Source organism: Elephas maximus, chromosome 5 (assembly GCF_024166365.1).
Source record: "Elephas maximus indicus isolate mEleMax1 chromosome 5, mEleMax1 primary haplotype, whole genome shotgun sequence".
Taxonomy (NCBI): domain Eukaryota; kingdom Metazoa; phylum Chordata; class Mammalia; order Proboscidea; family Elephantidae; genus Elephas; species Elephas maximus.
In genome coordinates this window covers 160,001,317-160,019,324 of record NC_064823.1, presented here as the reverse complement: position 1 = coordinate 160,019,324, position 18,008 = coordinate 160,001,317, and the positions used below count along the sequence as shown (strand labels likewise).

The following is an 18,008-nucleotide window of genomic DNA, read 5'->3' as shown; positions in this document are numbered from 1 at the left end:
AGAATTGACTCGATGGGAGTGGGTTTAGTTTGCCCTTTTTTTTTTTTTTCTAACCTTTATGGGAGCAGACTGCCACATCTGTTTCCCTCAGAGCAGCTGGTGGGTTTGAACCCGACACCTTTAGGTTAGCGGCCAAGCGCTTAACCACTGTGCCACCAGGGCTCCTTAAGTCTACCTTTACTGTGCTACAAAGGACTAGTGTTCAGGGCACTGGATCGGTGGTGGTTCCAATCCAGACCCAGGTCACAGCCCAGTAAAGGGCCAAAGAAAAGCAGCGGACAGTAGTTAAAATGGCAGGATAGACTTTACTCAGGCTGCAGCAGGGGACAGAAACCAGCAGCTAGTCTCAGCTCTGATTAGTACGAAGGCAGCTAGAGCTTTTAAGGGGCACGAGAGGGAAGAGAACCTGAGAAACTACTGGGAGAAGAGGGAAGGTGCATGGAAAATTACAGCGAGGGGGTCTGGCAGTGGTTCAGGCTGAGCTGGGTAGTTGTGACAGTTCACACCATCTAGCACAGCACGCGGCCAGGGGGCTGCCCAGGAGCAGGGCCTAGCACTGGCCGACGTCTGCACTAAAGCTTGGGCAAGGTTCTGGGGTAAGTCTGTGGAAGCACGTGGGCGAAGCAGGCATCTCTTGCAGGGGTTCGCAGGGGGAAGGAGGCCCCACAGTACTGGGCGGGAGGTCGGAGGCTCCCTTGCCTAGAGAGGCCGTGGGGCGGGGGGGGGTTTGGCGCGGCGGGAGTCCCGCGCCCCAGCTTCATTCTCACACCCCACATCCTCCTCCGTGCACCCGACCATCCCTGGGGCCCTCCTCGCTCAGGGTCTCCGCTTCCCTCGGGGCTCGGCTGCACCCTCCCCCTCGGAGAGGCCTGGCCTGATCCCTTCCGACCCGACGGCCCAGGGCGGCTGCTGCCGGGGCGAAGGCAGGTGCAGGTCTCGGGCACATCCCAGCCCCTCTTGCCTCACCCGGAAGGAATTCGCAGTCTGGGAGACCCCCGTCCAAACGGGCGGGAACCACGCGCCTTGGGGCCCGACGGCGGCTACAGCCCCAGCAGCTCCCCGGGTTATCACGCCGCGGGGCCGGGAGGACCAAACGCCCCAGACGCGCCTTCCGGGTTCCAGGTTTCCCGCCAGCGAGAAGGCTCGCCCCCACCTGGGACAGGCCAATGGGAGACTAGCCTCGAGCAAGCGCGACCTATCGGAGGCGCGCCCCACCGGGCCGAGACCAATCGAAGACGCTCCCTCTGACCCCTGCGCCGCGCGCGTCTGAATCTCCCGCCAATACCCCCCTCCTCCCGCGAAGGCGCAGCCAATCAGCTTCCGAGGGGCCAGCGGCGGCCCGGCTGCCTCAATACTCGAGGGGAGCAACTTTTCCCTCGGATCTCATGCAGACGAGGGCGTCGACCCGCCTCCTCAGACGGCGGCGACCGGAGTTAATGGTTTTGGTCGTCCGGGGTCCTGGACACTCAGCCCAAGCCTAGGCAGCCTCCGAGGCGCGCGCCGCTGACCTGGGCTCCCCCCGTCGCCGTGGACCCGATGGTTGCGCCCCGCCCGGCGCGCGCGGGAGCTCCGAGGGGCGGGGCCGGGGCCGCATAAAGGCGGTTGGGGGCGGGGCGCGCGCTCAGTCTGTCAGCGCCGGCGCGGGAACGGGTGTCGCTCTCCGGCCGCTGCTTCGCCGCCTTCGCCGCCACAGCTCGCGTTCCTGCGTCGCGGCCCCGCGGCCCCGCGCGCCTCCCCGCCCTCCGCGGCCCTCCGCCGCTGCGCTCGCCATGGCCTGCCGGCCGCGAAGCCCTCCCCGGTACGGCGACGCCAGGTGAGGCCGGGCGGAACGCCTGCGAGTCCCCGGGGCGGGCCGGGCCGGAAGCGGGCGGGCGGGCGGGCGGGCGGGCGCCCTCGGGCGGCCGGGCCCGGGGTGGGGGAGGCCGGGAGAGGCCCGCGCCGGCCGCTGACCGACTGCGGTCTCTTTGTGCGCAGCCCGCACTCGGCAGCCAGATGGTCCTTGGGGCGGAAGCGCAGAGCCGACGGGAAGCGCAGGAAGCCCGAGGACTGCGACCCCTCCGCGTCCCCCGACGCCCACGAGCGCAGGCGCGCGGACCACAGACTGGACAGGTGCGGGCCCGCCGGGACGCCCTCGGGCCCCGGGGTTCTCTCGGGGGGCTTCTTTCAGACGGGCGGCCGCGGAGTGAGTTCCGACTCCCGGCGGCCCCGGGGGTGCCCGTGGCCCCGCTCGTGCCCGTGGCCCCGCTCCGTGGGGTTTTCCTGCCTGGCCTCCCTGGAGAGATAAATCACCAGGCTTTTTTTCCACTGCACCGTGGGGTGGGCTGGTCGTCGGACGCAAACCGTTGGAGCCACCCACGGATCCAGTGGGATTTTCTCCTTGGTGGAGGCGGCGCTAGATGGACTTTGGTGGGACTACGGAAGGGGCTTGTGGTCTTTGGAAGTGGTGTCTCAGGCACATAGACGCCTTTGCTTCTGCTCCGCTTGTTAAAAGATGGAAAGATAACACCTCGTAGATGCAGTTTGTGGGTGACTTTCTGCCTGAGGAGGTCTTGTGTGAATGGAATGACCCACAGAGGGAGGTGGAGTTTGCTGGCTGCCTTCTTGACTAGTTAAGGCACTTAAAACACAACGTGACTTTGGAGTATTAGGCTGTTTGAGGCATTTCTCGGTGACAAATGTAAACAAAGCTTGGCTCACTCTAAGTCAGTTATTGAGCTCTTTGGGGTTCTAGGTAAAGTCCCTGGTGACACAAACAGCTTGCACTTGGCAACTGACATAGAGATCGGTGGCTTGAATCCACCCAGTGGCACCGCAGAAGGAAGGATCGGCAATCTGCTTACATAAAGATCACAGCTGAGAAAACACTGGAGCTCAGTTCTAGTCTTTTAATGTGTGGGGTTGCCACGAGTCAGAATCGACTGAACGGCAGTGGGTTCGGGTGGTTGTTTTTGGTGCTGAGTGACTCCCACCTTTGCATCGCTCTGGCAGTGAGCCCATCCCACAGTTCCCCACTGCTCTTTGTTAATCACCGCCGAGGTTTTACAGCAGCTCATTCCTTTAGCGCCCCGCTCACTGAAGTTCACGCTCCTGAGGGCAGGCTGTGCTCCCTTCAGTCTTCCCAGCTCCTGGCCCAGGAAGTGCTGGTGGATGAAATGATGAGGGGGGAGTGTTGCCAGTCAAGTGTGACACCTTGATCCCTGAAGGGGGATAACCAGGAGGTAACATGCTGCAACCAGAAGAGTTGTGGGCTGATAGATGGCATTAGCTTGAAAAGAGGAAGAATGACCTGGAAGTGGGAATGAGGGTAGCGACCCTCAGACTAGGCCCTGCTGTGGTGGTGGGTGTGGAAGAGAACCACTGCTCCTCGCCGAGTGGCGTGCTGGGGGTTCCCTGGTGGTGCTAGCACACAGCTGTCTCGTGGTACAGCAAGACCCTGAGTACTGCTGCTGACTCAAGTTGGGAAGCAGCAGCAGCCCTGATCAGGTGAGGCAAGGTGGAGCAGCCGTTTGTAGTGAGATGAGCTCCACGTGTAAGATAGGCTTTGGTTGACCCGTTGAGTACTCTCCCCAGAAGTAGCCTTGTCAGATAAAGCAGATCAGTGAGCTGTGAATAGCGCTGTCTGTCATACTCCCAAAGGATGTTCTGAGCAGTTAGTAAGTTCCTGTGTTGAAACGTTCCAGTTCAGGAACCTCACTTGGGAGCCCCAGATTGAACCTGTTGGTGGACTGAGTGGGATGTTTATGTCCAGCCCAGGACAAGCCTTCATTTGGTTCCAGGCTCTTACTTCCTGTCTAATTATTGAGTTACTGCAACTTTGTTAATAAGTTCATTTTGGTTTCAGATCTTTCAAACCCTTTTTTTGATCTGGAAACTGACTTTTGGGGATCCAGTTTGAGTTTCTCTGGGGGTGTGATTATAAGGGAAGAAGTAACGATTACATAGAAGCAGTGTCTAGTTTTACACCAGTGGTGGCCAGGGGAAATGGGACAGAAAAGTACAAATCTAACTATAAATTAAGTTTATAAACAACCATGCCGGATTTCTTGGCATTGAAGCATTTAAGTTTTCACATTGCCTGATCTTGACTAAAGATTTCTTTGAGCACAAGGTAGAACTGGGTCCTGGATTAGGTTTAACCCTACTCTAAAACCAAACCGAACCCATTGCCATTGAGTTGATTCTGACTCATAGCAACTCTATAGGACAGAACTGCCCCAGAGGATTTCCAGGGCTATGATCTTTATAGAAGGAGACTGCCACATCTTTTTCCTGTGGAGTGACTGGTGGGTTCCAACTGCTGACCTTTCAATTAGCAACTGAGTGCTTAACCACTGCCATTGGGACTCCTTAACCCAACCCTAGGTGGTACCTTTAAGAAGCCCTGGTGGCGCAGTGGCTGAGCACTCGGCTGCTAACTGAAAGGTCAGTTGTTCCAGCCTACCTGCTGGCTCCACAGAAAAAAAGACCTGGCAGTCTGCCGTGAAGATTACAGCCTGGGAAACCCTGTGGGACAGGTCTTCTCTGCTCTGTAGGGTTGCTGTGAGTTGAAATTGACTGGATGGCACCTACCAACAACAAACAACAGGCAGTACTGTAACAGTCGACTAAGTCCTAATGTGTCAAAGGCTCCGGCATCTGTACTTATCTCCTGTGCTCTCATTGCAGTGTAGTACGTTCTGCATGTCAGCACTGTACACTAAATGTTTATCATTTTACTAGGCTTCTTTTTACCACTTGGGGAAAAAATCCTCATTTTCCATATCAAAACTGTATTAGGTGCTCCTCTTGGTGCTGATGATGACTTGTAGCTTTGCCTGCCTGTCTCCCCACCCACTGTGTCCCCATATTTAGTGAATGCTGGCACACTTGGGCATAAAGCAGAAGTTTGACGACTAGGGCCCAGCGAGGCTTCAGAGGTTCTCTGTCATATCTAATTGATTGCAAACCTCCTGGCGTTAGGCCAAACAGCCTCAGTATTTCCCAACCTATAGTTTTAAAGGAGACCGAGGCTGCGTGTCACGGTTCATACATGCGTCCTCATTTTCTTTTGCAGCTTCACCACACCTGAAGGCCCGAAGCCACGTTCTAGATGTTCAGACTGGGGAAGTGCAGTTGAAGAAGATGAAATGAGAACCAGAGTTAATAAGGAAATTGCAAGGTATACTTTCAGACTACCTGGAATGTTATCTGTGGTGATTTTAATTAAATACTGAACTTGAGGTGTGTCTTAGGCAATGGAGCTCAGCAGTGTGGTCCCCAGACCAGGAGCCTCAGCATCCTGTAGGAACTAATTAGAAATGGAAATTATTGGCCCTACCCCAGACCTCCTGAATGGGAAACCTTAGGGACAGGGCCCAGTCTGCACCCTAAGGTTTGAAGACCGTTGTCTTAGAAGTAGTCCTTCCAAGAGCGGAAGTAGGTTTTGAAGAGGATGCTAGTTGATTCCAGAAGGCTATTGGGAGCCTCTGACCGTCTGTAACCGACACTTTGTTGGGCACTAGAGTGTTTCCTCACAACCCGGCCAAGTACAATGCAGATGCCAGCGTCAGCTGAAGGAGCTAGCTCTCGAGGTGACACAGCTCAGACATGCTAGAGTGCAGAGAGGGGCCTGCCTGGCAGGTGGGGTCTCTGAACCCCTTGCCGTTGAACACTGAAGTGTTTGGTGGATCCGAGTCCTTTTCCTTGACTTATCGCGCACGGTGCAGGTGAAGCGTTCGTATCCTTCTCCTAGATGGGATAGAACTTACTGGTTCACTGAGTTTGGGCAGATGGCTTACAGCCTCTCTGGGTTTCATCAAACCCTTGTTACACCCACGTGTGCCACTGTTTGGGAATTTAGGACATGGTCTGTGGGGAGACAGGCAGGTAGTCTATGAGGCATCGTCAGGAACAAGCGTATCTTCTTCGAATTGTATCCTGAAGATTTTAGTCCTTTGTCCCCTCTGATAAATGCTGTCAAACAAAGCTGAATGAACTGAAACAGCGAGCTTCCTAGTGAGGTGACACGTATTGAACCAAGAGGAGCTTAGCTCCCGAGTGGCTGATAAATCAGAGTCCTCGTTAGTCCTTAATTCTGACGAGAAAATGTGTTCCTTAGTGTCGGCAGGGGAGACAGGCTCAGACCACTTGGTCCACCTCAACGTGCTTTCTAGCTGACTCTTTTGGAGAGACAGGCACACGTGGGAATTGGTTATTGAACATTCAAGCAGGTCGTCTCTTAATTTCTTTTCAGTATCAAAATGTCTGTGATTGGGTGGGTAAACTCTTTGAGTGGGAAACCTGAACTGAGTTGGCAGACGCGGGCTCCAGTGTGTTTTGAACGAGTTGTTTTATTTACACGGATCTCCATTTTCTCAGCTGTCCCGTTAGGATGTTTGACTTCACGCAGTTCCTGTGTTCCACTTAAACATCTTCTAGCAATCTCCCTCCCCTAGTCTGTCACATCCTCCTGTGGTCGGACTGGTCTGTGTTGCTCAGGTATCTCTCAGCTCTATCTTGGAAGATTCTTGCGTTGCAAAACAGTCTGCTCGTATCTGGAGCATGGACTTGGGGCACTTGTGAGCTGCAGGCTTGCCTGGTGGGAAGCTGCTGCTCTTTCATAGGACTCAGTGGTTTGACCTCACGGTCTCCACTGTGAGTCCTTTCTATGGCAGCCTATCGTGCTTTCACCAGGAGAGGGTGTGTGCGACTTCAGCTTACTCTACTTCAAGGAGAAACGTACAATTAGAAGCCAGTAGTTTGAGTATTTGGAAATGGGTTCAAGTCATACCTGGCAGCCAGTCTTTGTCAGCTCGGGTTCTGGGGGAAAAACCCTCCAGGGGATGATTTGAGGGACTGTTTTCTTGGCTCTCACAAGGATGTTATATAGCTACTTGTTGTGCTGGCTCCAATTCATGGCAACTAAACGTTTTCTGGTCCTGTGCCATCTTCGTGGTTGTTGGTATGTCTGAGTCCATTAATCTAGTGTTGTGTCAGTCCATCTCATTGCTGGTTTCTCTTGTTTTCACTGATCCTCTATTTCACCAACCGTCGTGTCTTTCTCTAGTGACTGGTCTTTCCTGATGATGTGTCCACGGTAAGGAGCATTCTAGTTGTACTAGTGAGCTAGTGCCATTCCGGGCATGTAGGAGATAAATTAATTCATTACCTCCCGGTGTCCAGACTACTCTCTGGGATGGCCCAGCGAACTCGAGGGCGCTGCAGGGATTTTAGACTTCTGAGGGGAACCCAGCGATACTTGGCATCTTCCGGGTGCTGCACAGACTTCTGGCTTGAAGTTGTTCCCAGTTTTGGCCTTAGATTGCACTGCCCTCCTTGCAGCGATGTAGCAGACCTTTGCAAAGCTGGATTTGGGTAGTTGCTGTGATACAAAACCAGTACTGTGTGGAATCGGCAAGGAACAAGAACTGAGGGTGGTCGTGTCCGGTCTGTTTCCATGGTGGGGGAAGTTGTGCAGCGCCCAGCAGGCACACACTTCCATTAATAAGGCATTGTGGTTGTTTAAGAAATAGGAACCTGGCTTCCAGTGTGTGCTCATTTTTTTTAAAAGGCTGTTAAGTTTTTGCAACAAAAATGTTGAATCTTACTATTTAAGAAACTGACACTTAGGGGATTTCTTCCGGCCAAGGAAGCCCCTGCGTTACATACGGCGGTGGCTGTGGGGATTAGGGCTTGCTTTGCCCTCAAAACTGGGCTGCTTCGAGCACTGACCCTATGATCTTGGCACATGATCTTTATCTTTTGTTTGTAAAATGATGGTGACTAAGGGAGGTGGAACGTAAAGAAACAGTGTGCCCCTATCTACCCCACTCACCCACACCACAGTGCTCAGGACCAGGCAGCTGTGTTCCCAGTGATAAATGCTTAGCTCGAAAAGCATCAAGTATTAGGTTAGTTTTTATACCTTTTTAAAAACAGCAACATCTATTTTGCTTTCAGATATAAAAGAAAACTTCTCATAAACGACTTTGGAAGAGAGAGGAAGTCATCCTCAGGAAGGTAAATGCCACACCAAGGCTGTGTTTCTGATCTGCTAGACCTGTCACTTGTTAGTGAAAATCCTCATGAATGTGAGAAATGTTAGTTGTCCCAGAAGCACTTACTGGTGTAGTCCACCTTTGTTCACTGAGCGGGTATATTGTTTCTGTTGTGCACTCGGATCCCACCTCTGCAGTGATTCCGTACAGTTCTGGGGTTGGTCTGGTTTGGGAGCCGTGAACTGTTTCAGCTTTCCTTTGGCTCAGCTTACACGGTGGTCTTAACGGCAAGGCCTGTCTTGTTTCCTCCAGTTCTGATTCAAAAGAGTCCATGTCTACGGTGCCGGCCGACCTAGAGACAGACGAGAGCGTGCTGATGAGAAGGCAGAAGCAGATCAACTATGGGAAGAACACCATCGCCTACGATCGCTACATTAAAGAAGTGCCAAGGTAGCTTTGTCTCTTTGGCACATTCTGAATAAGTCCTGCGGGATGGCGCTTCTAAAGAGCCGAGTAGGTAATAAGTCTGGTTGTGGGAGTGATTCATACCTGCTTAGGACCATTTAAGGAGCGCTGGTAAAGCACTCAGCTGCTAACCGAAAGGTTGGCGTTTCAAACCCACCAGCCTCTCCAAGGGAGAGAATACCTGGCGGTTTGCTCCCATGAAGATTGGAAACCCTATGGGACAGTTCTCCTCTCTCCTGCAGGGTGGCCATGAGTCGGAATCAACTACACTTCAACAGGTTTGTTTGGTTTAAGAACCGTTTATCGATGACTTACAGTAGCTTATTAGGTAAATAAAGATGAGCAATCAATTGACAGCTGAAAAACCAAGGACATGAAGGTTCAGAAAAATATTTTCATAGTTTTGACTGTTCCATAACTCAGAGAATTTTATAGACATAAAGTTATTAAAATACATGATGGAGAAGAAAAACTAAATTGAAGTTCAAGGTTGGAAAATCATAACTGGAGAAGAATGTTGGCATTGTTCTCTTTTGTGTGAGCAGCTTGCATATCTCACTGTGTCCCAAACACAGACACAAGAAGATAAAAGAAAACTTGAGGTTCTCATCAACGTCTTGGCAGGATCGGGATTAGATGTTTAGTTTTCTGGAATGTAAATTATAAAGGAATAGTAATATTCAAAGAGGTAGTGCTTTTTTAATATTTTGTTTTCTCACTTTGTAGAATCTCAGGTGATTTATTTTTTTTAGTAATGCTGTTCTCAGGGTTTGGTTCCTCTTCAAGCTTTCAAGCTAATGCCTCCACGTGCAGATGTGAATGGTATTGCTAGGGTAATCTTGCTTTCTTCTGTAGACACCTTCGACAGCCTGGCGTTCACCCTAAGACCCCCAACAAGTTTAAGAAGTACAGCCGGCGGTCGTGGGACCAGCAGATCAGACTCTGGAAGGTTGCGCTGCATTTCTGGGACCCTCCTGCCGAAGAGGGCTGTGACCTACAGGACATGTATGTCTCTAAAGCTTTCTTGTTCTGCTTCTCTTGATTCGTACCATGATTTAAGTAGCTTTGTGTGACGGGTTATAGTATTTAGTCCCCCGGAAGGTCGAAGGGAGCAAAGCAGCAAGTCGTCGTAGCTTCAGACCAGCTTTCTTGGTGCACAAGCTTGTGGAGCTGGCGGGGGGTGGACTCTGGGAGGGGCGAGGGGGGAGTCAGCTTCCCTGGGTTGAACTTTTTAGAACTGTCCCGTAGAGTTTCCAAGGAAGTGCCTGGTGGATTTGAACTGCCGACCTTTTGGTTAGCAGCCGTACCTCTTAATCACTACGCCACCAGGGCTTCCTAGAAAAGATCTCAGCAAATCTAGGAATGTGTGTTTTTTTTGCGGGTGAGATGCACATCTTAAAAAGTGTTTGGATCATTATATTACAGGAAAGTAAAAGGTGTTTTTTTGAAGTTGTGAAATTATACACAACAGAACATGCCAGTTCAACCATTTCTGAAGGTGTAATTCAGTGACATTGGTTACATTCTTCCAATTGTGCAACTATTAACGTAAACGCTTTTTACAAGGTTAACATAAACTTAATGCTCCCTAAGCAAAAAAAAAAAACCCAATGCTCCCTCCCACCTCTGGTAACCACTAATAATCTTTGGTCTGTCTTTATTTGTTTATTTCATATAACTGAGATCATACAGCATTTGTCTTTTGGTGAGTGACATACTTCATTTAGGATGGTAATGTTTTCAAGGTTGAAGGCTCTTTTTTGATTAAGGAAGGGTTTTATCTTTTCTCCATTGGTTTTTCAACTTTTGTCTAGTTGAGTGTCCCTGGCGTAAATGTTTATGGAATGGCTGGAATTCTCCATTGAACAGGGCAGTAGGGAGGATGTGTGCTTTCCTCGCTGGTGTGGTGTTTCTTCTTAGCCCCCCTCTCGTCCTGAGGGTCCCTGTCTGTCAGAGTGCATGCGCTCATTTAACAAATATCTGAGTTTCTGCTTTGAGGCTGGGATGTTTAAATGATTTCTAATAGGGCTTTACAGATTCGGCCTCACGGATGTCATACAGATTTTTCCCATAATGTGACACTATTGTCCCATTGTCTTAATGAGTAGGACATTGGAAAAATTAGTATTGGTGTGTGTGGTGTGGTTTGTCAGTGTTCCTCCCCCTAGAAAATTGAATGTCTTAATGACTGCTAATAGTGACGTCTGTGGGGGGTGAGTGATGCCGAGACTGTAGAGAACGGCAGATTCCCTGGGCTCCGAGCAGGCTGAGCTTTTGGCTGCCGGCTTTATGTCTGTCTGGTGAGCTGACTGGGCAGGGGCTGCTTGTCTGGCAGGTGGGGGGCCAGTGAAAACCTTCACCCGTCAGGGGGCTTGGGAAACATCCTTGTTCACCAGGGGCCACCTGATGTTAGGGTGGTGATTAGCGTACAGACTCACCAGAGGCCACCTGATGTTAGGGTCGTGGTTAGCATACAGACTTGGAGAACATCTCTCTGTTGCATTGCTCCCAACTTTGTTAAACGGGGTCCTGACATCCCCACTTGTTTCGTTTAACAGCCAACCAGTAGACCTGGGGGAGATGGAGACCGAATCAACAGAAAGCAGCTCAGAATCCCAGATGAGCTCGCAGGACAACTTGGTAAGTGTCTCGGCTGCTCTTAAACCTTCAGCTCGCCTGTGCCAGGTTTACTGTTGACAGTCTGTGCCACCGAATAAATTCCAGAGCAAGCTGAAGTTTGATTGGGATGCTTATGAAAAGGTGGTTTCTTACCGTATTTTCCATCGTTAAAATGTTAGACTAGATCATAAGATACTGAGTTCTTGGGTAGTGATCTTTGTTTTGGATTTCGATTAAATTGGACTGATGAATCCCACCATCTTCAATGAAAAGTAAAAGGCCATTTCCCCCTGATTCCAGCGCTGACACGGGCATTGTCACTGCACTTAATGGCAGGCTGTGTGGTTTGCGTTGGTGAGTTGTTAGCGAGGAGTCACTGGCTCCTTGTTATCAAATAAGGGAACACTGTGTGCCTAGGACACCTTCCTCCCTCCCCCACATTTGCCAGTTTAGAAAATTATATGTGAGAAAAAAAGTTCAAAGATCAAAAGCAATGTAGAAAAACGTTTCCCGTCTAATCTTGTAATTAGTGATTGGGTGCATGTTTTTCCAGACCTCTGCTTGTGTACAGTTAAATGTACGTCGGCAGTTTATGATAAAAGGATCCCTTTGTTATTTTCGTAGAGATCACCCTGGTATTTACAGATGGAGGTATCTATCACATTAAGTGGAAAGACAGGTTGCAAAACCAGAAAATACACATAGTGTTGTAGCCATGCACTTGTAGGAGTCTCTGCTGTATTCGAACAGTTCAGAAGTGTATAGAATAAAGGTGGAATGTCACCTTTACCTGCCTTCCCTCCATCTGGAGAACTTGGGGCGTGCCCTTCCAGGTTTGGTGACAATTGGCACATCACAGAGCCTTTATCTGACTAAGATTAGAGGTAACTTCAGTGCCCAACAGTGAAGGAATAGCAGAACTGTTTACCTCATCAGGAGTACATCTATTCCAGATGGTTTTTCAAGATTATTTAATTACGTGGAAAAACCGTAAAAATAAATAAAAACAAGATACTTATACGATGATCCCAGTTCTGCGGCTCATCAGTCTTGTGTGGTAGGAAAGGGGCGTGCAGACGGGCCTGGAAAAGAAACCTGTCGGGACCGCGGCAGGGGTCATCCTTAGTTTGGATTAAGAGCCACTTTAATAATTAAAAAATGTGACCCTGATCCCCGTTTGAGAACCAGATTGATCAGTGAATGAGCATCCCAAGGAGAAAAGTGAAGGGGAGAGGACGCTGCACAAGACGGGTGAGGCCAGACCAGGAGAGCTCGGGGTGCAGGAGGATATCAAATGATGAGTAGCAGCCTCAGAGCCTAACTTCAGGGGGGATAATGCTAATCAAGATCGGCCCAGGGCTAATCCCTGCGAGGTGGAGGTCAGACATGCCTCCTTTCTCCAACTTTACCAGTTCTAACATGAGCCGTCCCATGAGGGAGAGCACTGTCCTTCTCTGCCGGGCCCGATAATCTGTTGCCGTGGCCACACGGAACTCACAGGCCGTAGTCCAGTTCAGTGGTTTATTAAGGAAGCAGCCGGGTACAGCTCGGGGTCAGGATCAGCAGGCTGTAACTCAGGGTCAGGAAGCACACAGGCAGAGTCTCCCTTCAGTGCAGTTCAGCTCTCAGCTTCTCTGTGCCCTGCACGCAAGCAGGCCCTTCTGTCTACCATGCATGCCTCCTCTCAGGACGGGCCTCTCTGCCTTCAGCCTTCTCACTGTGGGCTCTGCGGCAGGGCCCTTTGCAGGTCTGTTGCTGTCCTCATTGTGATAGCCATTGACCCATGTTACAGGTCTTTTAGGAGTTCCTACCTCCTCGCTCTCTGCTGCTGCTTTTTCTCCTTTCTGCTGCTTCCTGTCTGAGAAACCCCCTGTCGGGTAGCTGCATATATACACAAACATCATGTCAATTTTGAGGTGTGGTCCTCCCACCAGGGCCATGAGTTGACCAAGCCACTCTCAGCCCCCTCCAGGCAGGCCACAGATACTTCATTTGCATAGCCCCTAGTCACTTCATTTGCTTGGGTGTATTGACCAGTCCCTCCAAGGTGTATACCAGTCACAGGGCAGGTTCAGCCCAGGACCAGACAAAAATATAAAACCATTAAGTTGTTTACAGCTTCCCCAGGAACTGTCAATCAGCTTGGACCAAAGTAATAAACCCTCTGGGGTGGGAAACTAGGGCAAAGGGAACTCCTCAGGGCTTAGAGGAAAAGTCTCTCAAGCTGTTCTTCCAAAGAACCAAGGCTAAAGGCCACATACGGGAACGTGTCCGCCGCAGATGGAGAGGCATGGACTGGGAGGTCCTGGTGAGAGACACTGGATACGCTGAAGGGAGGCGAGAAGGCTGGGCTGAAAGATACTTAGATTCTGCTCCAAACCTTCTGTGAAAACTGTCATATCTGCCGTACTCTGCCCATGTGCATAACCTCCCTTGCGAGCTGTGCGCTCCTTAACCACTGCTGAGAGACGGAGCTTCCCACTGAATACTGCCACTTTTATCTCCTCATATTCAGGATGTTCTGGACGAGGCCACGATACGATTATCACGCTCAGGGAATGGAGCGTTGGTCAAACACTGCCATCCAGTCAACAGCCCAGATTCCGGTTCCCGCTTGTCACAATAATGGCCTGTAGCAGCTCTTTTTCACTATTTTGATCCAGGGTCTGATCAGGGATCACGTGTTTAATGGCCATGTCTCTGTTTCCTTTAATCTAGAACAGTCTCTTGCCTTTTTTCCCCCAAGACATTTCTCTTTTAAAGTGTTCAGGCTAGTTTTTGTGCAGATTGTTCCTTAATATGGAGTTGTCAGACAGTTTTGGCAAGAAGACGACAATGGGCCAGTCGTTGGTGACATCCAGTTTGATGCATGTTCAGGCGGGAGCTACCGGATTTCTCCATTGTGAAGATGGGCCTTTTGTTTTTTTACATTTATGGTAAAGCCTTGGATTTTTTGTTTTTTTTTTTTAAATTGTGGAAACATGTACACCAGAACATTCACCAGTGCAGCTTCCACATTTATACTTCAGTGACGTTGATGGCATCTCTCACGTTGTGCCACCATTGTCACCATCCTTTTCCAAAACATTCCACCACCAGTAACATCAACTCAATGAAAACCTTGGTTTTAATTGGGAAAATGTATTGGGCTGGAAATTGCTTTAAACTCTCAAATTGGTGAACTGTCATATTTGAATGTATGGATTTTTAATATTAAAAAAGCAACTATGTTCATTAAAGCAATCCAGAAATGTATCCAGTCAGACACTGTCCCCTCCTGCCCTGAGGTAGCCGCCATTCGTGATTTTATCCAACCTTTGCTAATTCTTTCTGTGCTCAAAGCATTACGTGGGTGTACGTGCACAAATTTTATGTTGTATACAGCGCCTTATGAATATATACGAGACCCCTTTTTGCAGTGTGATTAATTAGTACTCATTCCATTTAATGAGTGAAGTGTCTAGGACCTTGACATACCTCACGTGATTCCTGGCAGTTTTCAGCGGGTGAAGCGGTCTCAGGAAAGGGCTGTCCTCCATCCCCAGGGTCTGCCGGCTGAGCCGAGGCAGCTCTCCTCGTCATCGGAGTACTCAGCGGTGTGACTGTTCCACAAGGCAGCAGAGTGTGGAATCTGAGCATTTGTCCATGCGCCACGCCGTTCAGAGTGGGAGCGACCGTGATCGGAGATGTCAAGCCTATTAGCTTCCGATTCTGGGGAGAAGTTCTGTGGGTAGAATTTGGCACTTCTAGCTTAAAATGAGATTTGATGTTACCCATGAGTTTTAATTAGCTAATACTTTGAATTCTCAGTGTGGCTGTTCCTGCATAGTTATGATTGTAGTCATGTAGTGTTTTGGGGTGTAATGTTATATATAATGAGTGTGTTTTGCATGTTTTAAACTGTAAAGGGAACCAAATCCAAGAAAGAGTGGACTTGAAGCAATCTTAAATCAACCTTAATTGCTTAAACCTCTATCAGCCTCTAAGTTCTAACCTCACAACTATACTTTAAGTGGTTTCCCACAGTGTTTTATGTATTAAGTTGCCACTTGTGAAACGGGTTGGTTTTGAATTTTACCATGTATCCATGGAACCAGCCTGGAGTTGGCTATTGTTGACTGGTATCTGACAGTATTTCCAGAATTGAAGATCTTTAACGTCTTCTTGTACCCTTCACTGTTGGCTTTTTGTCAAGATGTCAGGTTGGCGATATCCTCGTACAGAGCACTGACTCATCAAAGCTGTTAAGCAGAGCTATTAGAAATAGTGACTTTTATGTAAGTTATACAGTCTTAATTTGGTACTTGTAAATAGTGCTAGCCGGGTAGGCTGTTCTACCTATAATACTTCAAGAGTTAAGGCAATGGAAGGGATTTAGAAGCCTTTTTTTTTTTTTTTTTAAACGATCAGTTAATTTACCATGTAAAATTGCTGTAAATGATAATGTGTACAGATTTTCTGTTCATATATTCACTTGTAAACTTCTTGTTAAGACTGTTATGTTTCTATTGCTTTTGTATGGAACGATATTACAGAAATAAAAAGAAAAGAACCTTTAACTGAATTGTTAAATTGCCAGCCAGGCCACCTGTCATAATAACTGAGTGTGTAGAGGAGTGGAGTAGGCACCTGTCTCTTGAATCTGAAGCTCTCCCGTGTCACCAGGGGAGGGGCTGTGCGCCATGGCTGCCCTCGGCACAGTTCGCCCATGCCAGCCCCTGCTTTGTGCCCTCTGTAGGTTCCTTAAATCCCATACCACCACCTGGGTTGTCTTAGAGCTCTGAATACACTCAAGGTGGCAGGTCCTGATTCAGGCTGGTGCTAGGGTCCAGATCACAGCAGAGTGCGGGTCCAGCCCGATATTTAGTGTGTGGTTTCCATGCCTGGGGCCTCCTGCTCACTGGGGCTTGTACCCAGCAGGCTTACGTAGAAGGAGCCCCGGTGGCTCAGCTGCTAATTGAAAGGTCGGAGGTTCAAACCAAGCAGCTGCTCCAAGGTGGAAAGACCTGTCAATCTGCTTCCATAAAGACTACAGCCTAGGAAATCGTCTAGGGCAGTTCTGCTGTTATACAGCGTTGCTGTGAGTCAGTCAGCTCAGTGGAACACAACAACAGGCTTAGGAAGCCTGTCATTGGGTTTGTGCTTATTTACCACTCTCTTCCCTGTCCCCTGTGACAAACCAGGGCTGTGCAGTGGGACGTGGAGCAGAGCAAGCCTTTGGATCTTGGGCCTGGGGGGATGCCTTCCCTGCCCACAACTGTCCTTGGGCCCTGGCAGCTCTGCCTACAGATGTTCTGCCAGCCCACAGCCATGGGCAGATGCCCTAAGAACACTGCCTCTGGAATGGTGCTGGGCTCCAAGCAAAGGGCGGCCGTAGCATCTTCAGGATGTTTCAAAAGGTCAGAAGCCCTTGTTCACTTAACACATTTATTCAGCTCATAACATGTGCCAAGCACAGTCTAACAGACACAAGATACATCAGGAAGCAGAATGCCCCAAAGTCCCTGCACTCAAATGTCTGGGGGTGTTACAGAAGATCAGTAGACAAGCAAATACAGTGTCAGAGTAAGTGATAAGTGACAATAAAGGAGGGCAGGGGGCATGGAGAATGACTGGGCAGTGGGGAGCTGCCATTTTGTGGAGTGGTCAGATGTTTGCTAAGGTGACGTCTAAGCAGAGATGTGCCATCTGGGTAAAGAGCGTTCGTTCACCTCACAGGATAGCCAAGTGCGAGGCCCTTAGGTGGCTGTGTGACATGTTGACTGCCATAATGAAAGCCTAAGATGGAATGGTTTTGAAGCTGGGAGAACTTTGAGGAGTGTGTGTGAAAGTCATGAAAGAACTGTTAGTGGGAGCCTCAGGGACTTTGAGGAGATGAAGTGCAAACTTGCAGGAAGGTGTCAAATCTATTGGGAACTGCAGTAAAGTGGACTGTTACATAGCGACAAAGTTTAGCAACACTGTGGCCTGCAGTGTGATGGTAGAAGTTAGAAAATGTGCTTAATGAACTGGAAGATTTCTAAACAGGTTGAGGGTAGCTTCTGGCTTCCTGTTTATACCAAGAGTAGAGAGGGAAAAGCCAAACAAAGGACAATTAAACATGAAGGAGCTGTAACTATGGTTTTGAATAGTCTCAGCCTCTCTTGATGGCAACAGGTCCCTGGATGGTAAACATGGTTTGCACTTGACTACTAACCTAAAAGGGTGATGGTTCAGACTCACACAGCAGCTCCACAGAAGAAAGGCCTGGTGATGTGCCAGCGTAGAGATGACGGCTGAGGAGATCCTCTGGAGCCGCTCTGCTCTGAAGTGCGTGGGGTTGCCGTCAGTCAGAATTGACTCGATAGCAATGTATTGTTTTATTTATTTTTTTTCCTCTTGATGGCAGGCAATGCCAAAATCAAGGAATGGCTTCCAAGCATAGATCACATCCAGAGGATAGTCAGGAAAACATGATCTATAGATGAAGCTGAGGGGGGTGGTGTAAAATTCTTTGTAAAATTTTAAACAACAGGGCTTCTGGGAAGTTTAAGAGGGCAGCGGAAGCCCAAGATAGAGAAGGAATTATTTTGAAGAGATCTGTGGGTATGACTTTTGTCTAATAAATTGAATCCAAATAACATTTACGGGAGACTCACAAAGTTTTTAAAAGAATTATATTAGCAGAAACACTGCCAAGTTCAACAGACAGGAAAGACAATATAAAGTGAAAAGAGACCTTTAGACCCTCAAAATTCTACTGGCAGGAAACAGGATGAGAAAATTACACAGCTGCAGACGGAGGCTGCCTTAACATGGAAAAGGAAGGATAATTCAGGGAGTGGAATGCAGAGGACAGAGCAAAGAGCCACGAAGAGTCATGGGTGAGGTAGGAATGAGCCTTAGTCCAGGAACCACCAACATGCTCCTGGCTGGATTTCAGAACTGTCATGGACCAGTGACTCCTGT

General features: G+C 49.3%; 1 protein-coding gene across 1 annotated transcript; it reads left to right on the top strand.

Moving 5' to 3' along the window:
• The first annotated feature begins 1,638 nt into the window (after positions 1-1,638).
• Positions 1,639-16,244, top strand: SLBP (stem-loop binding protein). The gene is made up of 8 exons (XM_049886591.1): positions 1,639-1,813; positions 1,975-2,109; positions 5,054-5,158; positions 7,939-7,998; positions 8,289-8,426; positions 9,297-9,446; positions 11,000-11,081; positions 13,576-16,244. The coding sequence occupies exons 1-8, from the start codon at positions 1,770-1,772 to the stop codon at positions 13,684-13,686; spliced, it is 825 nt and encodes a 274-aa protein (XP_049742548.1). The 5' UTR covers positions 1,639-1,769; the 3' UTR covers positions 13,687-16,244.
• Positions 16,245-18,008: the final 1,764 nt, after the last annotated feature.

Bases quoted from the DNA above. Each gene is read 5' to 3' on its own strand.
- SLBP (XM_049886591.1), top strand. From the start codon at position 1,770: ATGGCCTGCCGGCCGCGAAGCCCTCCCCGGTACGGCGACGCCAG. The intron at 9,447-10,999 runs GTATGTCTCTAA...TTCGTTTAACAG, and splicing joins GGCTGTGACCTACAGGACAT to CCAACCAGTAGACCTGGGGG. The intron at 11,082-13,575 runs GTAAGTGTCTCG...CCTCATATTCAG, and splicing joins TGAGCTCGCAGGACAACTTG to GATGTTCTGGACGAGGCCAC.